Below are 24,799 nucleotides of genomic sequence, written 5' to 3'. Positions count from 1 at the left end.
CCTGCTCCAGCTGGCCACGCGTCGCCTCAGCTCCGTCTCGCCAAATAATTACAGTCTTCACACCCCCAGCCGCTGCCTGTTAACGGAGTTGACTTTTGAAAACCTTCACACAATTACAAAGAGAACTGAGCCACCAAGAATACGACTTTATGAAAATTATGACGACCGGTATTAGGTTTAGCAATGTTATTTCCACTTTGTATCAGTGCTACTTTACTATTTGGGATGATTGTGTTGATTGTGGGTGGAGAGTCTCAAGTTCAAGTATCTCGGGGTCTTGTTCACGAGTGAGGGAAGGATGGAGCGTGAGATTGACAGATGGAGCTGAGTCCAAAGGCGATGCTCTCGATTTATCCGTCAATCTACGTTCTTGCCCTCACCTACGGTCAGGAGCTTCGGGTAAAAAACGAAAGGACAAGATCGCGGATACAAGTGGCCGAGTTTCCTCCGTAGGGTGGCCGAGCGCTCCCTTAGAGATAGAGTGAGGTGCTCAGTCACACGGGAGGAGCTCGGAGTAAAGCCGCTGCTCCTACACGTCGAGAGGAGCAGCTGAGGTGGCCCCGGATAACTCTCTGGCATGTCCGATGGGAAAGGAGGCCCAGGGGAAGACCCGGGACACGTTGGAGGAACTGTCTCTCAGCTGGCCTGGGAACACCTCGGGGTCCCACTGGAGGAGCTGGAGGGCATGTCTGGGGTGAGGGAAGTCTGGCAGTGCCTGCTTGGACTGCTGCCCCCGCGATCCAGCCCCGGATAAGCCGAAGAAAATGGACGGTGTTGATTGTGATGTAGATATTGTGCGTAAACGGAGTAGCCTACAGCTTTAAATGTTAAAAGTTCAACCATATAAAATGCAAATAAACTCTCCACTTGTAAAAATGTATTAATAAAAAGCTCTAGCCCGTGCAAACCTGAATGGTATGTGAGGCTTTAGATTTAGTTTGAGTGGGACATTTCCACCCATGTGAAGGATAAGAGCGTTAAGTGTCTCAGAGTATTTTAGTGGTCCGTGTCTGGCTTGTGTCACTCTCACCAGAGCAGAAGAGGTGGGCGACGCTGGAGGTGCGAGGGAGCCGTGTGTCGACTGTCACAAACGGGACACGGCAGAGTCCTGGTTACACTAAACCTTAAATACCTGTTTGTAGCGCCGTAGCTTTCAAATATTGTCACTTCTATTGTCGACTTAGAATGAAAAGATCTGTATTTATGTTTGAATGTCTCAGCGTTTATACAGTCCAAGGGAAAGGGGAAATGGGCTAGCACTTTGCACCTCTAGAAAACCCATAGCGTAGAAGGTATTCAGCGATAAGAACACACAAACAACTCAATTTAGACAAAGACAATACATGTAGGAAGCTGTAATTGTAATTGGAGAAGAAAGGTTTGCATTTTATGAGTCAATAAGCTGGTCAGACCTGCTGAATTTTGGAAATATTTCAGGTTCTGCAACTTGAACAATCGATTTGGCAGTTGAGCTTCTTTTTGATACGTTCCTGTCCAAGTTATGCAAACCTGAAAGGTCGTTACGTCATGTGTTTTGTGTCAATGCGAGTATAACTTTGTCCGTTTTATCAGGGGCAGTAGTGTATTACAGGGCCCCGGGGGGATGGGGACAGAGATTTGCTGTTTGCTTTAAGAACCTTGGTAAATATAGTGAGAGTTATCTGCCACAGTGATGCTGACAGAGAGCAGAGCAGCAGGACGGTCGAGCCTTTAAACTCTGTGCAGGAACAATGTTGGATCAGTGTGATTCTGAGGTTCATAATCTGCCAGGAGCACTGTACTTTTTTGGTATAAATTGAATTCTGTTGATTTTGTAAAGCCCGGAATCAGCGGTTGCCTCTCAGGGTTTAACAGTATCATTGATTTATCCAACAGAAAGTTAGAAAATCCAACAGAGAAACAGACATTCATAAACAACAGACAAGCAGATTAAGCAAAATTCACTAAAAAAAAAGCAAAAGGAACTGTCCCAGGCGATCCTTGTCCTTAGACTTTCTTTCTTGGCAACGAAAATCCCCCAAAAAACCCAGTGGCAAAAAGAGAAACCACAGTGAAAATACAAATACTTCCATTTGATGATATGGCAGTAATTACTTGATATAGTCTATTTTGTTTTTAGTTTGTTTCTATTTTATTATTATGTCTTATACAATGGCCTTATAAGACACCATTGACTCATTTAAACAAATTCATTTGCCGCTTCTTCTAGACTTTACAGAGAAATGATGCAAACTTACAAACATTAGAATGAAACAACCATTTCATCAGAACATATCAGGACACTGGGAGAACATGGAATCAAATAAAGAATTTATAAATTCATCATAAAATGGATAATACAACAAAAAAGGGCTTCACTTTCCACTTCTCCAACTCACAGAAACCACAGAGTCTTTCTTCTTCAGGGGCTTCTCCAGGACTAAAACAGGACTAAAACATAACTAAACCAGGACTAAAACAGGACTAAAACAGGACTAAAACAGGTCTGAACCAGGACTAAAACAGGACTAAACCAGGACTAAAACAGGACTAAAACAGGACTAAACCAGGACTAAAACAGGACTAAAACAGGATTAAACCAGGACTAAAACAGGACTAAAACTGGACTAAAACAGGACTAAAACAGGACTAAAACAGGACTGAACCAGGACTAAAACAGGACTAAAACAGGACTGAACCAGGACTAAAACAGGACTAAAGCAGGACTGAACCAGGACTAAAACAGGACTAAACCAGGACTAAAACAGGACTAAAACAGGACTGAACCAGGACTAAACCAGGACTAAAACGGGATTGAACCAGCACTAAAACAAGACTAAAACAGGACTAAACCAGGACTAAAACAGGACTAAACCAGGACTAAACCAGGACTAAACCAGGACCAAACCAGGACTAAACCAGGACTAAACCAGAATTAAAGCAGGACTAAACCAAGACTAACCCAATACTAAACCAGGACCAAACCAGGACTGAACCAGGACTAAAACAAGACTAAACCGGGACTAATACAGAATCAAAACAGAACTAAAACAGGACTAAACCAGGTCTAAACCAGGATTAAAACAGGACTAACCAGGCCTGTTGCAGCTGTGCCATCTTTGCTTCCTGCTCAAACTTGCTCTGACATAAAATTCAGTCTCAAATGTACCTTTAATTAAATATATGTTCGTAACTTGGGTTTAGCCAAGATCCTGTTCAGCCACTGCTCTTTAGAATTAGACTCCAGTTTTCCTCTGATTCTGTTGACGCTGATGGCAAATTGTTACAGAATACAAGCAAAAACAGCTCACAGCCACAGTCAAAATACAAATATTTCCATGTGATGATGTGGCAGTATTTATTTGATATAAGATGAAATAAATATTAATGATTATACATATTGGTGGATTTTGCAGAAATATGACAAGCATATATTAAATTAAGTGAAATAATCAAATATTCACCCAGAGTTTGTTTCACAGTCATTATTTTGAATCCATTACTTTCGTATTTCTATCTAAAAGCACTATTTACATATGCAAATAGTATCTACATGCACTCTTACTCATCTGGATTTTGAAGGAAATAATCACCTTCAAAATCCCTTTTTCTACCACAACAGAAGCCATGGACTCAAACACGTGCGTTATCGGTGAAGCTGTGATAGAAGTGCTCTGCTCTGATAAGGTGGGACACTTCTGAGGAATCCTTTGACGTCACATTTGCACAGTGCAGTGAGAATTGTTTGGGGAGTGAGATCTACTTTGTATATGCATGTGAAAGTACGACCTGGAGGTGACTCAGCTTCACAGGCGCTGTGGGGCGGGATGAGGGGCTGCGGGGCGGGATGAGGGGTTTTTACCACTGTAATACTGTCAACAAACTAACCACAAGAAACGTAAACAAGTGTATTTAAACCAGGACTAAACCAGGACTGAACCAGGACTAAACCAGGACTAAATCAGGACTAAACCAAAAATAAACAAGGACTAAACCAGGACTAAAACAGGACTAAATCAGGACTAAACCAGGACTAAAACAGGACTAAACCAGGACTAAAACAGGACTAAACCAGGAATAAAACAGGACTAAACCAGGATAAAACCGGGACTAAATCAGGACCAAAACAGGACCAAACCAAGACTAAACCAGGACTAAATCAGGACTGAACCAGGACTAAAACAGGACTAAACCAAGACTAAACCAGGACTAAAACAGGACTGAACCAAGACTAAACCAGGACTGAACCAGGACTAAACCAGGACTAAACCAGGACTAAACCAGGGCTAAAACAGGACTAAACAAGGACTAAACCAGGACTAATCCAGGGCTAAAACAGGACTAAAACAGGACTGAACCAGGACTAAACCAGGATTGAACCAGGACTAAACCAGGACTAAACCAGGACTAAACCAGGGCTAAAACAGGACTAAACAAGGACTAAACAAGGACTAAACCAGGACTAAACCAGGGCTAAAACAGGACTAAACAAGGACTAAACAAGGACTAAACCAGGACTAATCCAGGGCTAAAACAGGACTAAACCGGGACTGAAAGCCAGATCAAATTTATATTTTTATCACAGTTGACATTTGTATCTTTATGTCACTTTAAACATCTACAGCCTCGTGCTTCTTCTCACTTCACTGTGATTGATTAAACTCACCAGTCACTCACAGTCTGACCAATAGGTGGCGTGTCTGTTTTTTTAAGCATCAAACTTGGGAGTGAAGGAGGCTTTGTCTAATGTTTGGGGTAAATGACAAGCTGATAAGTTTGAGTCAATAAAGGTGTGAGTGGGAACAGAGCTGCTGGGGAAGGGGCAGGGGGCGGGACGGGGCAGGACGGGGTGCGATAGTGAAAGATAAAGTGACAGAAAAGATGAGCAGAGCCTGAAATAAACAGCAAGGACATCAGTTCTGTCCAACGCTAGAGTTTCACACTTTGTGTCATGATTCAGCGATTTGAGAGCAACTTGTCATCGCGGCTGCCAGTCTCTTGTCTACAGCTTGTCTTCATGCCGTCATTGGATTAACATTTAAAACAAGATGTTGCTAAAGTCACAGCTTACAGTAAAACAGCATTCTCCAACAGGCAAAACAAACTATGACAGAACATGTAAACATTCTAGGGTAAGGTTTACATAATCACTCAAGCTCAACGTGATGGCCAATAACGTCACTGTCCAAATGAGCTGACCCTTGACCTCTATGGGAGTTTTACCCTCTGCATTTGACTCACTTTTCCAGTTCTTAAGCCAGGTTTGACTAGCACTTGTTCACTTCCTGTGGCAGGTTGGGCTTTGAATGGAGTTTGCATCTTGTCTGTGTGTCTGGGTGTGTTTTCCCATCAGCTTAAAACCTACACAACAAGCAAATCTCTCAAAGTAGGTGGTCCTGACTGAACGTGACTACCCCCTGCTCTGTGCCCCTATCACACTGAATGATAAATGTACACAGTATTATGCACTTTAACAGTTACGATTCTGGTTGGCGTACCTGCTTTCCCCCCTCACATCCCCCTCCTCCTGGCATCCTTTAGTATATTGCCCATTTTAACTCGAGAGGATAAATACAACCTATTAAAAGATGGGAACAAAAAAACAGCGATTCCATTGTAAACAAAGCCTTAATGGATTTCTCCTGAAACAAAGCGGTCCAGGAAAGACTATTGAAAACGGCGCTGTATTGTAAATCATCTGTGGATGGATAAATTACAGGATCTTTTGTCAAACGTGAGTACAAAAACAGAATGGATGTGTTGTTGTTTCTACTAACCTTGCCGGTGTTTTTGTTCTTTAGGGCACAAGGTTTAACAGTCACACATCTTTGAAACGAGCTGAGCTAAGCTTTAACATGTAGAGACACTGCAGGGGAAGGTACCGAGGTTGTTTGGGGAAATAAAAGTTGAACTAATACGTTTAAATCACATGGTATACGCACTAAAGCTAATTATAAGGGGAATTAGTAGTGGGGGATGTATTGTTGACTGAATTTTGCTCAACTTTCATACAACTTTTCCCCCTTAATTAAGCGTTTACTTATTTGGGTGCCATCTTTTTATTTTGTTTACATTATTAAATTGCTTTTTCATCACAGGGTTAGGGGAATAAATGGAAATAAGAAACACTTTTATGTCCTGTTGTGTCACGTAGGAATAAAAAAAACAAAAATCTTGCAAAAAACACAATAAATGACCTAAAAAAAGAACAGTTTTTGAAGCAACAAACAGTGAGTATATGAGTGTTTGCAGTAGAAGCACAGCAGCAGTGACAGGTGGTAATGGTGTTGTGGTTTGATAAAGTCTGGGCCTCTCGTTCCCCTTCTGCTTCCCCCCACCACAGGATCTACGGGGCGTGATAAGAGGCACACTCCTCTCAGTGTAGTCCCAACAACAGTCTTTTAGTGTTGTTATGAATACAGTGACGGTGCAGTTCACTCTGCTGACAACACTGATAACATGTGGGCTGGAATTTGAACAATGAAAGTTTTTGACCTAGATGTAAGGTGTGTGTTTGGATAACGACAACCCCGTCACAGATGAAACGACTGATCTCCAACCGTTTTGTAAAAGTGGCTCTGCGAGATGTTTTGAGATATTGCAGCAGTACAGTGTCGGCACATTTCTAGTTCGGTGACATGCTGTCAGACATGTAAACAGCAGGTGCATGTTTTGGCTGCATTTTATTCAACAAATATAACCCTAACAAAGCCCGCTACTAGTCCTGGAGTCAGTATTTTGGCAACATTGATGTGTGAAGCTTATGGACATTTACACATTTAAGCTGATATTAAAAACAAATAGCAAATGGCAACATACTTTTCTATTCAAAATTCACACTGGCTCATTTAAAGGGCTGGTGGTATTGTTTCACTAAATGTGGATTTACAAACTGGTGACAATAAATGACAAATATTGTTAAGTAAAAATTTGTATTTTATTCATTTTTATTGCTTTTTGTAGAAACTGTAAAAGGCAATTTTTATTGGAAATATCTATGATTTCTGATGCAACCATCCACAAATAAGCAACTAGTGTAGTTGCTGTACTCAGCGCTAATGGCATTTTGACTGAACAAAATGAATTCAACAACAGTGAATCTGCAGAAAGTCGACATCAGTGCCACAACGAGTCACAGTTACCATAAATCTACTTTAACTTAGTACCTCTTATAAATACCTACATATAAATATTGTAAATGTTCTGTATAAATGAAGTAATTTGAAAATGCTGTACATGAATGTCCCTTTGAAATAAAAAAAAGACAATCTTTGAAGGACAAGTATAAAGTATGAGGAAGTGAACTTTACTAGTGCCAGCTCTTCCACAGTGGACACCACGTTCCTGCTTCTTGTTTGCCATAGACTGATTATCCACATCCATATTTTTACTTCACCTTGGGGTTCTTAATAAAACAGTTGTCTATGGCTAAAAAACATTTTCTTAAGGCTTCTTTACTTTGATGAAAATCAGTTTTCCTTAGACCTCTAAAAGCACAGACCTTTCTGTGCCACAGCTCTGGTCGAGCCAACAGTCTCAAGCAGCAGTGACTCCAGATCTTTCAAAGAAGAGTGTCCTAAACATGTCCTCTGATTGAGCAAAACAAGGATAACATACACTTACACAATGACAGATACAATAAGAAGAAACAATAAAAATAATTATTAATAATATAATAATAATAAAAGAGTGAAGTCAGCCTTTGGAAGCACTTTGAAGCAGTGACATACTCTATAAAAGCTTCCCAAACTGAACCTGGAACAGTCCTCGTAACCCTCTGCCCTTGAAGCCATGAGCACACGGCCCATTTAGATCTAGTGCAAAAGTCCAACTGTTTTTGTTTTTCCCTGAATCCGTGATGACCTCAGAGCATCACTGCATCCGGTCCGGCTGGATGTGCTGCTGGGGTGCGTATAGAAAGGCTGTGGCGGGGCCGCTGGCCGAGGGCAGGTTGGGGTGCACGGTGGGCGGAGCCGTGGTGGCGGCCGCCGGCCCGGCGGCGGTGGCTGTGGGGCTGGTGGCGTAGCTGTAACCTAGGTAACCAGCAGCAGGAGAGGCGGCGTAGGGGTACTGCTGCTCGAAGGCGGCCTGGGCATACTGGGAGTACGCTGCGCTGTAGTCCAGGTAAGGGCTGGTGCTGACGGAGGTGGAGATCTGAGTGGGCAGCACCAGGCTGGGCTGCACAAAGGTCTGAGGATAAATGTACGGTGGAGCCAACCTGAGCGACAGAGCAAACAGAAGGTTACAAAGGGGGCACATCCAACGCCTCTGTGTTCTATTGTTTACATTGAGCTCCCTGAGGCCCAGTTTGTAGAGACTGAATGTACAGTCTGTACATGTTCCTCTAAACTAGATGACGTGCTAACACTGCCAGTAATGACATATGGCACTCTTCTCCTTAAACTCGATGTAAGAAGTGCCCCTAACACCTTCAGTACTGATGCTTTGTTTTGCTGTAAACATTTACCGCTGCAATTATATTTTAGAACCTAACTAAAAATAAAACAACTGAATTGAAGGTAAATGTAAAACCAAGGTGACTCAGCCTGCACGTCGGTTAGGAAACCCACCCAACCTGTTAGGTAGGGCCTCCTGGGATAAACGACGGGGTGCGGGTAGAGAGGGAGGGGGAGGAAAGGGGGGGTAGTGTCAGCCGTTACTGGCAGGTTTTCAAACGCAGACATCCCGTATTTTAACAGCTGCTGCTCTTCACTGGCTCTCTCAAACACACACAATCTCACAGTCCGCTCTGTTAAAAAAGGGAAATGTGCTGCGGACTATCAGAGGAGCAGTTGTTAGCCGCAGGGGGTCAGAGTGGTGGCCTGGGAGCTCATCAGGGCTTGGCGGCGGGTCTCGCGGGTCACATGGAGCTGATTAGAGCGACCGAGTCTGGGGACTGTTTTGTCTCTGCTTTTGGAGGCTATTTTTACTGAAGTGTGGCTGTCTGCTTTAGACTGTCTGATTGTAACATGTTCAGGCTGGTCACGCTCTACAAAATGATTCATACAATTAAATTTTATCATTAATAAATGAAAAAAAAAAACAACAACACCACACACACAACTTAAATCCAAACGTCACGTCACTGACCATAGCTCAACTCTTAGCACTGATACGGCTTTTCTTCAACCTGGACTTTATGTAAATTTACAATCACAGGCTTAAAGTTCATAAGAAAATCATTAATATCAGTGACAAGAGGTGGCTGAGTAAGACTGGGTGATATATACACACACAACAGGATTGCCATGAATCATCAGTATCATTTTTTTTCACTGTGTAACCCATAAAAAGGTGCCCTATGTAACTTTTCTGGTGGGAAGTACACCACCTGCTTGTTATTGCTTTTCCTGGAATGTTTGACAGTATGACATTAAACTTTTGTAACTACTGCAGCCAGACACAATCACTGGATTAACAAAAAAAAAAGTATAACACTTTTCAGTCGTTGAAGATGCCGTATTGATTGTGATTAATACTGATCATGATGATAAATGTTCATTTCTTAATTTTGAATAGCATCTCGAAGTGCGTCATGTCATTTTCGTGGGGGTTCGTGCTTAGGAGTTAAAGACGTTAGCCATCTGTGTACGTCCCTGTGATGTATTCCCCCCACCGCAAACAGAAATGAGTGGAAGTTGGCTCACATTTTTAAGTGAACACCAGAATATTGGATTTTAATTAGTATAAATTGTTTGCCATATCACCCAGTCCTACCCGTGAGTCAGCAGCACAGCAAAAGCATGCATGGAAAAGGCTCGTCATCACACAGCCCACCTTTTCCAATGCCCCCCACACCCCTCCCTCCCCCCTGCCCGGCCTGGTCCAGCACACACCGGTTACCACTGCAAACCCCAAACCATGCCACAAAAGGGAGAAAGAGTCAGGACTGCAATCAGCACAACCTCTTCACACCACAAACAAGGGAGAGATAGAGAGGCACTCCAGTCTGCCACAGCACACCACTGCACCTCATGGCACTCTCAAGCCCCTCGGCACCTGGACACTGCCGCTGGACAAGAGGAGGAAGAGGAGAACGCTAGAGTGTCTTCAGGACCTCACTGGAGCCACTGGAAGGTCATCTTGGCAAACAAAGGATAAGAGCTGGGATTACCATCAGCAAAACTACACCTACTGTGGCTCAAGCGGACAGGGGCAGCAGCCAAGTCGGAAAGACATCTCTGTAGATTTGAAATGAGGAATTATGGAGGAGGTGGCAATGTAGGGCCAAAAATAACAAAGATTTGCTAGAAACATGGTAACACTCTTATCTTTCTATAGCGATATCAATTTGCAGGACAGTACTCTCCTACAATAATATTTGGTACCGTTTTGTAGGCACTGGTATCTCTAAAGTAAACTAATTATCAGTTAGTTTCATTGAGATAAAAATACCTTTATTTTTGCCACTGTGAGACAACACTTTGCCATCTCATATCACTGTTTTACTAACCTCTGAATGATGCAAACAAAACAGGGACTATTTCTGAGCAGATTTCACACAGGCATCTGGCCGATTGAAAGAAGGAGTCAGTGGCCTAAACACTGCAGGAGGCGACAGTGGCAGTGGAGACATAAGCAAAATGAAGCCAACCCCCCACGCACGGGTCCCATCTACACTGTGCCCTCACTGTGCCATTGAGCCTGTACAAAGAGGCATTCAGTGTGACGACAGCCTTCAGAGATGGACATACATTGACGCTGCTGGGCATATGCGCCTTCACTCACACTGTGTATAATGAGATGGCCTACTCTACACTTTAGCCCTGGGCAGTTCACTGTGCACTATTCAGATCAGATAGTCAAGTTTAGGGCGAGTGCAATAGGAAATCTTTTGTGCATTATTCGCTTACATTTTCAGTCGTCTATGGTTTTCAAAAAATAATGATAACAATAATAAAAATGAAAAAAAATTTCCATTAGATGACTGGTAATCTAATGTTCTCTGCAAACAATAAAATGCTCCTCCTCAGTCACTGCAGTGTAAATACAACATTAACAAATCAGCTGGTACATTTCTGGAATTATTTAAGTTCGATAGATAGATATGACATGTGGATTTCTGTTAAATACTCTTGAATTATCTGAAGATCTTTCAAATCACTGCTGTCTTTTGTCTTCATTTAATTCCCTCTACTGTAAAAAGGAAATGTCAAACAGTGTTTTGGACCGGAGTCCCCATATCTAGGTCCCAGAGACTCAAAATGCCAGTCTGAGAGAAAAGTGGATGACGGGTGAAGCCAGCGGTCAGCTGCTTTTGTGCTGACCGTCTGTGCTGGATGACAGGATGCCACTGCGCATTAGAAACATTCAACACTTGACTATGTGGATCTAAAAAGAACTAATGACGCCAGCCCACAGATACCGCTCCCAGGTGTTATATGTTCCAAAGTGGTGACAAAATGGCCTTCATCTGGTGACTCCACTGGTGTGAAACAGAAGGACTAGAGTCAGAGGGTGAATTAAACAACACCTAGAACTGGTATGTGCTGTTTATCCCTTTGTTTAGAGCAGTCTTTGAGAGCAAGAAAGAAAAAAGGTGTTTTGTTTGACACCTGTAGTTGTGTTTCCTAGGGAGCACCCCGCCTCATTAAGCATTAGTCCCCCCAGATCCACCTCCCCCCAAATCTGCTTTCAACTCCCCACTCCTCCTCACAGGTGTCAGCTTTCTGTCTCCTTGTGCTATACTGAAGGTGCTCCAATAGGACAAAACCAGGTAAAAGGAAGTCTAAAGAAAAAAAACCCAAAACTACATCATTAAAAATAAAACTAGAATTCTATAAAACTAATAAAGGTGAGAGCAATTACCGGTACATGGCATGATTTATGAAGACCGTGTCTGTGCCAATAAAAACAAGATAAACAAAGACCATTGGAACAATAATGGGCCTTTGTCTTGCACAGTCCACCTCATTTGTCAATAGATTCTGGTCTATTAGTCCATTAATGCCATTCAAAAAGCCTCATAAATGAATCAGAGCCCACATGTGCAGTGTGTGGACACATACGCCTGGAACAGTGTGCCTGCTGCTGCTCTGTCATGTCTTCTCATTTACTCAGGCCACATGTTATCAAGGGCTCTGTCGGAGGTACAAAGAAATGCTACTTGTGCATCTCAGGGAGGTCTGCGCCTGTCACCCTCCTCTTGAGTCCAGCCGACAGGTGCGGTGTGCCTCTCGGAGTCCAGCCGACAGGTGCGGTGTGCGCGGGCAGGGCTGTGTCTCTGGGGTGTGGGTCATGGGAGATTAAGAGGGTGTAAAAGGCGGTAATATGAGCCCACACCTGTCAGACACATGCTCAAAGCAACTGTATTCCACATCTCACAGGAGCTCTGCTGCCAGCCGCTCACAGACCCAGCACAGACACTAGGGGACTATCCAGTGTCCCTCTGTAGACTGGAACACAACTGGACATGTCCCCATTGAACCCTCCAAGCAGATAAGACTCTCTTTTACTGTACTCTGGTGTATCCAACTTTGAGGTTTTTGTAATGCTCATCACCACAGCTCTCATTTTGGACTGTTCTGGGATTTCCCCCAAAAATTGCAAACTGCAATCATTTCTATTAATAATTGACAGACTTTTCCCAAAAACAGTAAACATTTCTGTGACTGCCGACTACGGAGCACAGAACAAAACGTTTTGTTAATAATTTCTGCTTAGATCCATGTAACTGCTTTATAACTTGCAAGTAGTATAATAATTTATGGGCCAAAACGATTGCTGTCTGGACTTGTCCATAAAAGGGTCTGGCACTGAGTGTATCAAATGTGAATAACCGTTTATCGCAGCAGTGGGGGGACATGTGAGACCTGTAGGGGCGTCTTTAACACACTTTACAGTCAGTCGACCGTGACTACTAGACGCTACTGGATTGGTTTCCACAACACAACGGCTTGGACGAAGGCTGCTCAGTGACAGAGCGGTTGGGGCAGGTGCACGAGGCAAGCGCGCCTGACAGAAGCTAACAAGTGAGTCCGACTTTCACCCCTGGAATGCTCCCCATTACCATAGATATGTGAACCATCTCCAGGCCCTACCGGCTCAAATATGCTAATGGGCCAGTGCTGGAGTTGCACACAGACACAGAAACTGACATGTACTGTCCAGAGGCCCTGTTTGTCAGTGAAAACACTCGTCCTCATGGCATCACAGAAAACAGGGAGAGAAAGAAGAAGAGGAGGAGGAGTAGCACTGGTGGAGCTCACTTACCCGTACGGCCTCTGGATGAGAGCGGGGTGAAGGGGCTGCACTCCGATGGATAAGCCTGGAAGACAGGAGGCAGCCTGTCAGACATTTGCATGTACAGAGGCGGACCACAGAACAATGCACAGAAGGGCAACAGAGCAAACAGGCCAAGTCTGTGTGGAGTCCAACACAACAGTTTGAGGAGGCTGGACGCAGACGCGCGCACACACACACACCCCGACACACACACACACCCCGACACACATACACACACACACACACACAGACTAACTGTACAACCCCGGACATGGAGACTTTGGATCACAGTATCCTTTTACACAATGTCAAGAGGGGTAGGCACAAGAAGATTTAGCTTCTGCCTACACCTAGTCATAGACCAATTTATTTTCTACATACTGAATATATTCAATGAGCATTATACCGTATTTAATTTAATGTATGCAAACCAAACACTAAATCCATAACAAATGGATGGAATGCCATCAACTACTGCCAATCTGCAGAAAATATTATCAAATTGCTGTAAAATGGAACAGATACTATTGCTTAGTCTGATTTGGGTCTTTCTGAGGAATATTACATTTATTAAAATCATTAAAAAAAACAAAAAAAACACAGGCTGCCAAGACTGATTAAACACCGTGGTTAGGGCCATCATTTACAAAGTTTTTCAAATGAAAGCACAAGTTTGGGGCTAGCTCTCACCCGGCTGCATGCTGCGAGGCTTGGCTCCCAGGTAGGCCAGGTTCACATTGGCTTTCCTTCCATCGATGATGGGGTTTGGATCTTTACAGGCTCTTTCTGCTGCTGCACTTTCTGTCATTGTCACCTTCACACACAGCCAAAGAATTGGTTAATTAATCATAATTAAGATCCTAAACTAACATTAATAACCACAAAGTAGTCGTTGACTCTGTCACTGTTGATGCAATGATTAAAAAACCCAGCAAAATGATGAGCTTTCAAAAGTGGAGGGCAGGCTGCCACTGGGCAAAGTTGCTGAAATATGGATCTGGAAAAGACCTAATCCAATTAGGACTAAATATTAAGGGGATTGCCATGACAAAGCCCCTCCTCTCTCCCTTCTGGCATTAGACAGTCTGTTTTGTCAGGTTTTGCCAACTCAGAGGGTTCAGCATCAGACGGTCATCTCTATTAATGCTCACAATGACCAAGGAGTGTAAAATCAGGAGCAGTTTAGGCCATATCCGTCTTGTTTGGAGAAACAACAATGGGTGGGCGATATGGCGAAAAATAATGATTATTTAAAGAGGTGATCATTTAGATTTTATGCTAATTATTATAAACAATTGCTCAGTTTTTGATCAACAACTATACATTTGAAAAATGTTAAAAAACTGTCCCCAGGGTTAGCGTTAACTTTTGCCACAAAATTCAAGTCTTGATCATCTCACTGACATTTATAATAGAGATTCAATTCCTTGCATCCAAAACATCTTTATACCTGTGAACGTGATACGCCACTACTTAAAACCACTATTTTTTCTAGTGAAGGGTCATCCACCTACTGTCTCCATTGAATTTTCCATGGAGACAAGCAGATGTCACCACCAAACTACAAATTACAGGGCTACTCCATGGAGCGGCAACCCCATTTACAGTAAAAACGTATGTTTTCAAGGTATGTTTGAGCAATAAAAATATCTGTAATTGAACGAATGCAAGGTAAAAAGTTTAACGCTATACTATGAAACATTTCAGGCAAAACAACTCCATGGAGATAATGTGCTCTCGCTTCTACAGAATAGTGCCCCTTCAAATAGAACATTTAAAAACAGTCTTCTCGACTTGTGTTTACTCTGAGGAGCAGTGCTGGGGGGGGTTTGCTAACGCTCTTCTGAAGTACATTTTAAAACAGAACCGCTGTCGTTTTGTCAACTTAGCAGGTTACCACATGGAGGCTTGTGTTCACCCCATGGCATCACCCACAGCGCACTGCAAGCCTGTTAAACCTGTAACACTAACAGAGTGTTACAGAGTTTATGTGTCAACAGACAGCAATTGCCTTAAAGTCCTGCTGTTACGAGTAAACATGCACATTTTCCATTCCTTCTTTGGTTTGACAGGACATTGTGACTGCCTTTGCAAACTTTTGGTAAATATTTGCATTTCTGTAGTTCCTTCTGTTCTTTGTGTGAATGAAATGGGTCTTTATCTCCCATTACGGGCAATGATCGGGCATCTGGAGGTCAGGGATATGTTGCCGTAATCCAGCTGTATTCTGCGGATAAGCAAGGGTTACAGGCACAACTAAAAAAATGGCAAAAAAAACAAAAACACAATAGAAGTGAACGCTGTCATAATTTGTTGAATATTTTCATCAAAGGAAGTTTATAAAGACTCATTGTTGGTGGGAATTTGTTTCACACAAGCCAAGTTCTTGCTGTAAATCTTGCACTTCATAGAAACAACTTGTGCAGTCCTTAACAATGGAGAGCAGAGTGTACAAGGTCACCCTCCAACTCTGACAAAGTAACCATATAAAGCAAGGACGCAGGGACTTATCCAGACGAGCTGTAAGCCAAGGGGGTGATTGAGGGGTTAAAAAGGGGGGGCAAAGGGACATATGTTGAAATATAATCCTCTTAGATACCCATCAACTCGTGAGATCCTAAAAAAATAAAATCAATTAAAAAAAAACAAAACACAGGGATGCTGCACAGTGACACAGTGAACATGCCCCAGTGGATCACCATGGGCATGTGCGCTTATCCTGTGGAACAATAGGTGTTTAAGAGCAACTGGGGCTTTTTCCAGACACGTTTAGGGGCTGTACGTTTAGATTCAGACACATAATGACACAGCAAACTACAAAAAGGAGGCCAACTTTACTCACAAATCCATATCCTCTCGATTTGCCCGTCTGTCTGTCGGTTATAACCACCGCCTCGTCAATCTCCCCAAACGCCTCGAAGTATTTTCTGAGTGAGGCATCGTTCGTGTGGTAAGGCAGCCCCCCGACGAAGATTTTGGTCAAACGTGTGTCTTTGTGGAGCAGTGTGGGAGGCATGACTTCCACGGCTCCGTTCATGTACTGATGGAGAAGCATCGGTCCGCAGCACGCGGCGCACGCTCAAACAAGTGCTCAACAGCGGGAAAAACGGCCCAACATCAGCACAAAACCACTATTTCAGCTTCGTTTCAGCTTACACCGTTATAATCTCGACTTTGCCACATAAACGAGCCTCCTACGCCTCACAGAAGTCCTTTTTTTCCGCGTAAAACCGTCGCCGTGACCGTTGACGTCGCCTGTTCTCTGTTGTCACGCTGGAAACTGCCGGGGATGTTTTATCTGTGCGAGGTGAGGCCCCGCCCACACAAAAACTCTTGACCAATCCGGGCACAGCGTGATGTGTGGGGCCGCCTGCGTAAAACTCTTGACCAATTCGGACGCGTCGCAAGCTCTGGCCCCTCCCCCCCTCGCTCAGTCTGTCCAAGTCCGACTGCACCTGCTTTTGTCCAGGCACAAAGGACACGGGGATGAAGGGGAAGAGACACACGGCCACACGGGCTTTTGTGCTGCGTTAATGAGGGTTATTGTGGGGGTTTGAGGGTTAAATTACATTATTATAAACAACAGATTTATGACCTGTGCGTTTCACTGCTCATAAGTCCAGGCTGGTGAACACAAACCATGAGTCAAGCCAATTTGAAGAGCTGAATTGTTGTATTGTGAAGCTGGAAGATAATGAGTCAAAATCAAAAGTCAGTTCAGAACTAGGAAGTCCTCTGCTCAGGTCTCTGGCTCCTGTGGCTCAGAGAATAGACTTTAAAGCAGTTCTGCTCATGAACAAGTCTCTCCATAGACCAGCACCAAAGTACATCTGCCACATGTTAGAGCCACATGAACCATCTCACATGAGGAGGACTAAACCAGGAGTAAACCAGGACTAAAACAGGACTAAACCAGGACTAAACTGGGACTAAATCAGAACTATAGCAGGACTAAACCAGAAAGAAAGTAGGACTTAACATGGACTCAACATGGACCAAACCAGGACTGAACCAGGAGTAAACCAGGAGTAAAAGAGGACTAAACCAAGACTGAACCATGACTAAAACAGGACTAAAACAGTACTAAAGCAGAACTAAACCAGGACTAAACCAACCGGGACAAAACCAGGAGTAAACTGGGACTAAACCAGAACTAAATCAGGACTAAACCAGGAGTGAACCAGGACTAAACTGGGACTAAATCAGAATTAAAGCAGGACTAAACCAGAAAGAAAGTAGGACTTAACATGGACTCAACATGGACCAAACCAGGACTGAACCAGGACTAAACTGGGACTAAACCAGGAGTAAACCAGGGCTGAACCAGGACTACACCAGGAAGAAAGTAGGACTTAACATGGATGAAACCAGGACTAAACCAGGAAGAAACTAGGACTCAACATGGACTTAACATGGACAAAACCAAGACTAAACCAGGACAATCAGTGTTTCAGTTTTGTGCAGCTAAAACCTGAATGTGTGAGACAGGCCTCTAGTTTGTTTAAATCCAGGGTCAAAACAGTTCTTTTAAGCTGTGCATATGACTGAAAGTGTTTTATTCTGCCTCTTATCTTTTAATGTTAATTTTATGATGATTATTTGTGGTTATGTTTTGATTTGTCATATTCTGATTTTAATGTCTTTATTCTGTAAAGCACTTTGAATTACTTTGTGTACAAATTGTGCTATGCAAATAAACTTGCCATGCCTTTTAAAATGCTTGAAAGACAGTTTGCTGTTAGTACTGAAACCGCAGGCATTTCCCCACTTTCAGGCAAGTGCATCTGAAGACATGTAGGCCACATACCAGTTCAAAGTGCATTTCTTAAAGTGGTACAAAAGTTCCCAGGCACAGCACCTTAGCCCCCAGAGCCTGGTCTCCCACCAAGTATCAGGGGCGAGTTTAACAGCGAAGTGACACTCTAATGACCTCAATAAAAAGGCATTTAATTCACACATCCTCTTCATGAACTGCTTCACTTTTCACACATGAAGCCTTTGTAGAAGCCCTCTGCACCTCATTCATATCCTGTTGATAAATCCTCAGCCTCCATCTGTTTTCTCCAGTATATTCTAACATAGGAAGAGAATTCAGCTTTGATCTTATTTGGACCCATAAACAGTATTTCCCTTAAGGTTTCATAAGTCTCATCTTTTCATAATTTGCAGAGCTCCACCTACTGGCAGGTTAAAATGACTTCCTTGTTGCTAGTTTGGTTAAAAAAATAAATTAAAAAAACCTGAATCAAACTCTGCCCAGAATAAGTATGTTGAATAACAGTGAATGCACTTATTTATTTGACATCCAGATCCATTTGAGCTAAATCATAAACAGCCTATGATAAGAAAAGTCTTTGGATAACAGTAAAAAATAAGATGGACACAAAATATAATGCAGAAACATCAACATCGTGCAACAATAGATCTCCCTTTTGTGATGACGACAGAAACAAACTGTTACACATCTGTTATCAGCACCGAGCGGCATAGCCCCCTCTGATTGGTCCATGCACTGTACCCAGCACCCCATTGGTCCGTGTGTTTGTCGAAAGGAAGGAGTCTGTCTGGGGTGTTTACAAACAATAAAGCAGCAGGTCTTCCGCAATCCTTCACAAGAGATGTGACTTGGCACGACGAATCTAAAGACAGGAGCAAGCAGTCAGTCACAAAAAAAAGTTTACAGTTTAGATTTATTTCAAATCAGATCTGCACAGAAGAAAAAAAGGGAGAAAAAATATCTAAGCACAAGTATATTGTGTTATAATAAATTAATAAATTATAGCAGAAATAAATAATGTTGTGAGTTTGGTAGTAATTGTTTACAGCTTGTTTTACAAGTTTTAATCTAAAATTCCCATAAATATTATGAAATTAATAAATAAAACAATGTGAAAATTATGTACTTCTTACAAGGCTTGAACAACATTTCAAAAATAAAATCACACCAACATTTATTAAGGCAAGATCATTATAGGTCTGGATAAATCTATTGCTACCATTAAAGTGCCTATTGACATGATTGTGACGTGATTAAGTCAGAGGCACATTCTGCAGTTTCACTCCCAAAAAATAAACTAAACTGTATTAATTTCATGTTAGTGCAGCATTCACAGCAAAATGACTACCCTTAATAGCAGTGCGGAAATCTGATTCAAGTCACTATTCTGTCTGGCCACAAGTGCAACACATGAGGCCCAGTCTTAGGACTCTGAGGAAGCAGGGCAGCCTGATCCAGTGACCTCTGTCTCCAGGTTTAGTGTGGCTGCCCTTCTCACCATTTCTTGTTTCGAGGTTTCAGCTCCTCTGCAGCGTTCCTTAAGAAGATATAGTTCTTCTTTTGAGGGTTGTAGTACTCATGGCCCTAAAACAATGAGGAACCATTAGAATCGAGTGGTAGAGGTTTAAAAGATTATTAATAAACAAGTCATATTCCGTCACAAGTTATTTCCTTTTTCTATGAAGAATGAAAAAAATATTTTCTGTGGCTTAAGTGAATATTATGCAATACACTGGCAAATACTTTCCAGGAACACAAATGTCACAAAATGTGTGTATACATGCCAGCAGAGGACGCTAGGCACATACATTTATTGAAATGTGTGTGAATGATACAAAAACAACTCTAGGTATCTTTTTAAATTAGGATAGATTATAGCTTATTTAAAATCCTGCACCCACTGCTCCCCAGAGCAGCCAGTTTAACTTTTGTCTATATAGTTTTTCCCAGTAAATAAAAAGTGTTATTACAGTAAATGGACTCTTCAAAAGAGAATCATATAAGACTGGGATCAACACAATATTTTGGACATTAAAGAATGAGCTGGTCCCCTGTATAGCCTAGTTTAACATGACAGGTCTATAAATAAAGACAATACAGTACACATTTACTACTAGTCTACTATATTGTTTAAACTCTTCCACTAGTATTATTAGCCAACTTAAGTATAATAAGACTTAAAACAAAGCTTTTACTGTTTGGTCAATATTTGAATCTCTACTTTTTACTTGAGTACACTGTATTCACTGCTTAGGGGTTTTGATCACACTGCAGTGGCTCTTGAAAAATGCACCTTAAATCCTATATGGAGATCCAAACTCATGGTTTTATGAGCTAAACTACTGAAGTTCTGTAGACACCTCACTGGTTATGCACGTGCATACAGTATCATCACGAGTATGTAAAATCTCATGTCTTACAGCACATTGCTATAATTCGTTATAATTTCTTGGATAATTTCTTCTTGAACATGAAAATGGTCATTAAAAACATCACAAACGAGCATTGGGCCAAATGGGGACTGAAGACACTTAGCTTCATATTAGCAGGCTCCAAAAATACATTAAAATGTGAACGGCAGATCGACCGAACTTACTGAGTACTAAAACTTTCACCTGACTGGTCCATGCATCGCCGCGGTGCTTTCTCCTCTCGGTGGGAGCTCAGGTGATTGATTCCTGCAGACACACGAGACGACCACTGACCCTCACTGTAGTGAGCGCGCACTGAACCAACGGGAGCGTGCTTCATGTGGAGCTGACCGATATAAATGTCTTATTGGGGAAGAACTTCCTCAGACCTGAAATCAATCCTGCGACTTTTGGGGTGGTGGACGACTGCTAATCACTGTCACCTTTAATACTGCACTAGCTTGCATTTAGAAATATGATTCTGCGCTGTGTTTAGCAACTATCCATATCCTGAATATAAAACACACCTTGAACTGCATTTAACGGCACTGGACATAATATATTTGAATATATTTATATTTGTACCTTGGACCAGTCATAGCTGGAAGCGTATGCAAAGATGTTCCCATTGTGATTAAAGCAGCACGCGGTGATGGGCTGGTCAAGCTGCTCTGACGTCTTCAACTTTGTGCGAGCGTCTTTGTCCCAGAAGCTGAAGCGTCCATCTGAACCCACAGTGGCCAGAGTGCCATGCACAGGGTGGAAGGAGATGGCATTCACCTGCACAAGGAAATAGATATGTACACGATGTTGTGGATATCATATCTCAACCATTTTGGGAAACGTACAGCATAGATGTCCTGTGGAGTGCTGGTATTGGTCCCATTGGACCGGTGGCACTTGAAGGTAAAGTTGTCTTTAGCTCTGAAAGAAAAATAAAATACACAGTAATATTTGGCTGCACATTTCAAAGAAAATATGTTTTGGTAACTTTGTAAAAAATAGCACATACTAATATTAGATATGAAATTTAAAGCTTACGGGTTTGGAGGGTTAATGTAGTGAATGGCCACTCTTCCCTCAATACTTCCTAAAGCGAATCCTGTTGGCTTGTTCTGCTTGTCTTTGAAAATGGCCACACAGCGATGCTGGAAGGAAACCCAGACATGTCAGTATTTAATTTCATTCATTTTGCATGCAGGTTTTAGATTAAGTCCATTTAAAAATGAGCTAAAATGTCAGTCATGTGTAAAGGCAATAGTTTTGGGAGGTCCGTGGTTGTACTGAATTATCAGATTGGTCATGAAAATAAATCTGTTGTTTTTTTAAAATTTGAATTTCAATGTCATCAATTCAAGATTTAGAAAAAAGAATATGTGTTAGTAGTACCTGATGTTTAAGAGGAGAATCAATGCGACGAAACTCTGACGGCTGGTTCTCCAGGTGGTAAACAATGAGACCTCTCTCAGCTGTAGCCACCACCGCCATGGGATAAACCTAAACCAGAGGAAAAGTAGTTTATAAATAAGGTACAGTTTTTAAAATGATGGCAAGTGACTGGTGGATGAAAGAAAATGTATGGAATATGGGTTGAAAACTTACACTACCACTCAAACCTTTGGAGAGACCTTATCGTTCAATGTGTATTTCTTTTTGTTTACCACTTTCTACATTGAAAAATTATGTAACAAAGGAAAAAAAAAAAGTCTTTGCTGCCTTCTCTCAGTCAACACATTTACATGCGCAGGTAACTCAGTGTGCACTAAACAACCAAATTAAATTTATCTTTGCCCCAAAACCTGGCTGATTTTGACCCAGAACATTATTTGAACTTTTATTTAAAATTGTATCTGCACCACAGTTCTTTGAAGATTTGATCAATTTAGTAATCATGTTGTTCACATTTTAAGAAAATAAATATTTAGTTTAAATTTGTGTTCTGGTATTATTTGATATTAGACATCAACAAATTCTTGAAGACAACATATTATTATTATTGAATTGAAAAAGTAATAACTGCATCACTCAAAAATGTGGAATTCAAATATACAAAATACTTACAACATCTGCACAGTAACATCTCTCTGGCATCTGCAATGACATCATGGGATTGGGAGAGCGTGTGTCCCAGAACTTAAAGAGAAAAAGAGAATAATTGGACAAATTTAAATTGACGTTCAATGTTAGGAAAAAGTCTGCCAATGTACCTTCAGTGTTTTGTCCCAACTGCCGGTCATAACACAGCTATAGTTGGGAGCTTTAATCCAGTGAATAGCTTTGATGGGGCCATCATGCTGTAAGTAAACAAAAGGTAACAAGTTACAACAATATTCTAAAATTCTAATGATCAGTCGTGTGCTATTACTGAACCTGTGCAATCTGCATGGCTTGATTGCTGTTAAGATCCCACATTTTGGCCGTCTTATCACATGAGGCTGTAAACACTTTACTACCATCCTTCGTTAACAAAAAAAAAAAAAAAAAAAATCAACATGAATTCTATCATTTTTAAAGTATAAGCACCACAATTACAACACTGCAAAACTCACATCACTCCAACAGGCATCCAGCACAGGCCCTGTGTGCATCTGTTGGGCTTTAGGGACTGTTTGGCCATTGTCTTGCACCTCCCAGCAGCGGACCTGAAAAAAAAAAAGTAAAAAAATAGTATGAAGCTTTCTCAATCTCAAACATGTGAATATGATTAAAAATGTCTTTAGTGAAAGCTTGAATGATGCATGTGTCATTTGTTTTAACTCACATCATTAGCCCACGATCCTCCAATGAGGAAGTTTCCAGGCAGAGTGGGAGGACTAAAGGCCAGACAACTGATGCTGTCATCAGGAGGAGAAGACACTTCTACATCCTGTAACAAGTTTAAAACCACAGACTTGGAAAAACAACAGTACAGAACAGTAACTGTTAATGGTCCATTTTTCATGCTTTGTATCTGAACTGAAAGTGAAAATGAAGTGATACACCAGCAGTTTTATAATAGAAAAAACCTCCTGAGGCTGATGTTACCTTCATGGGATTGTGACTGTCTGTCGTTGTGCTGCCAAAGACCCCTGTCCCCCCGGTCCCAAAGCCCGTGTTTGTCCCAAACAGACTCATAGTGCATCAACAGTTCCTCCACTCGAGCCCTGTGAAGAAAGAATCACGGAATATAAACAAACTGATAAACATGGACATTTATGATGAACATTTATGCTGTTCATGGACATGGCCGTGTCTCCGCTGAGGCTCAGCTCTCAGTGTCTGACGATAGAATCTGGCTGAATTGAAATAATTCCTGCTCATAACTCACTATAAAACAGGTATATATGAAACTATGACAAAAGCCCGTAGTTGACTAAAAACAGTGCACTGGGGGCTCATTTAGCGGCTTCAGTATGAAATAACCTCTTTGCTAATGCTAAACATGTCAGATTTAGCCTCTCTGGAAACTGTGCAACTGCAAAACAAAATGAGCACAAACAAATAAACATGGTCCTGTTTAACAAATACATACCACTAAATCAAAACCATGAGGAAATAAAATCCGCCTGAAAATAACCGGAAAATATTTGGGTGAAGTAAAATGTGGCGCTTGTTTTTCAGGTGTCGCAGGTGGATGACGTCAGCAGCAGCGCTCTAAACCGGCCGCTGGGGGGCGGTGCAGGAAAGACATGAGAAGGACACAAACTCTTTTCTTTCTGTTTCTCAAAGATCTACGTAAACAAATTAAACACTTTTCACGTATTGAATTTGTTAATGTTGTGTGGTTTTTGGGTTAATGTGAAAGCAGAAAGAATTATTAGGCCAGAGTTCATATAAATTGTCCATTTTAGCCTAGACTGTGATTGTGATTAAACTGATGATTTGGACTATTCCCAAGTTGTTTGTGACAGTTCTACTACACAAACGAAAGATTACCTCGTGTTTTGTTGTTATGCATTCCTCTGTGTCTGTGTCCTATTTGAAATTAAAATGTGGTGCTTCAGATCTTTAGTGTTTGAATAGGATGCCCTGACACAATAATCTCTGTAGATCATCTTTAACACTGCAGGGGCTTAAGCACCAAGTCTTTAACTGTAGTTCAAGAATGTTAGGTAGATTCCAGCAGCTGATTGTTGAGCACAACAGCCCAAAAGATGAGAAAAGATGAGAAAAGAAACATAAGAAAAAGATGGGATTAGTGCTGTTGGAAATGGAGCATATTTGGTATTGAGTTCTTTCTTTCTTTCGTTCTTTCTTTCTTTCTTTCTTTCTTTCTTTCTTTCTTTTTATTTATTTATTTATTTGTCAGGAACCATACACAAATTCATGAATCTTACAAAAAAATATTATTTTTTATTTATTATTTTTTTCAAATTTCTAGTAAAATTATTAAAATCTACAGACAGTTTCAGAGTCTGGAGCTGATTCT

At 41.7% G+C, this 24,799-nt stretch overlaps 2 protein-coding genes across 5 annotated transcripts; both read right to left on the bottom strand.

Moving 5' to 3' along the window:
* Positions 1–6,908: 6,908 nt before the first annotated feature.
* On the bottom strand, positions 6,909–16,475 carry LOC117371130 (RNA-binding protein 38-like). The gene is made up of 4 exons (XM_033966752.2): positions 16,046–16,475; positions 13,894–14,017; positions 13,192–13,246; positions 6,909–8,197 (listed from the first exon to the last, which is right to left on the bottom strand). The coding sequence occupies exons 1-4, from the start codon at positions 16,256–16,258 to the stop codon at positions 7,852–7,854; spliced, it is 738 nt and encodes a 245-aa protein (XP_033822643.1). The 5' UTR covers positions 16,259–16,475; the 3' UTR covers positions 6,909–7,851.
* A 1,994-nt stretch (positions 16,476–18,469) lies between these two features.
* On the bottom strand, positions 18,470–24,012 carry rae1 (ribonucleic acid export 1). Of its 4 annotated transcripts, none has more exons than XM_055221821.1 (13): positions 23,903–24,012; positions 23,416–23,534; positions 23,153–23,257; positions 22,941–23,033; positions 22,762–22,848; positions 22,599–22,685; positions 22,453–22,524; positions 21,781–21,888; positions 21,433–21,539; positions 21,240–21,315; positions 20,977–21,171; positions 19,479–19,564; positions 18,470–18,842 (listed from the first exon to the last, which is right to left on the bottom strand). In XM_055221821.1, coding segments are annotated over exons 2-13 (1,107 nt in total). In that variant the 5' UTR covers positions 23,506–23,534; positions 23,903–24,012; the 3' UTR covers positions 18,470–18,841. The 4 variants fall into 4 exon arrangements, with proteins under 4 accessions (XP_055077796.1, XP_055077795.1, XP_055077794.1 ...); XM_055221820.1 differs by having other exon boundaries at positions 23,416–23,526; positions 23,903–24,000; XM_055221819.1 differs by lacking the exon at positions 18,470–18,842 and having other exon boundaries at positions 19,475–19,564; positions 23,416–23,526; positions 23,903–24,001.
* Between the last annotated feature and the right edge of the window lie 787 nt (positions 24,013–24,799).

The sequence above is a fragment of the Periophthalmus magnuspinnatus genome, chromosome 5 (genome assembly GCF_009829125.3).
Source record: "Periophthalmus magnuspinnatus isolate fPerMag1 chromosome 5, fPerMag1.2.pri, whole genome shotgun sequence".
NCBI lineage: Eukaryota > Metazoa > Chordata > Actinopteri > Gobiiformes > Gobiidae > Periophthalmus > Periophthalmus magnuspinnatus.
This window is presented reverse-complemented; position numbering and strand designations above follow the sequence as displayed.

Bases quoted from the DNA above. Each gene is read 5' to 3' on its own strand.
- rae1 (XM_055221819.1), bottom strand. From the start codon at position 23,505: ATGAGTCTGTTTGGGACAAACACGGGCTTTGGGACCGGGGGGACAGGG. The intron at 21,889-22,452 runs GTAAGTATTTTG...CCTCTGGTTTAG, and splicing joins GATGTTACTGTGCAGATGTT to GTTTATCCCATGGCGGTGGT. The intron at 21,172-21,239 runs GTACGTTTCCCA...TTCCTTGTGCAG, and splicing joins CTCCACAGGACATCTATGCT to GTGAATGCCATCTCCTTCCA.
- LOC117371130 (XM_033966752.2), bottom strand. From the start codon at position 16,258: ATGCTTCTCCATCAGTACATGAACGGAGCCGTGGAAGTCATGCCTCCC. The intron at 14,018-16,045 runs GTGAGTAAAGTT...CTGTGTGTGAAG, and splicing joins AATCGAGAGGATATGGATTT to GTGACAATGACAGAAAGTGC. The intron at 13,247-13,893 runs GTGAGAGCTAGC...CCTGTCTTCCAG, and splicing joins GCCTCGCAGCATGCAGCCGG to GCTTATCCATCGGAGTGCAG.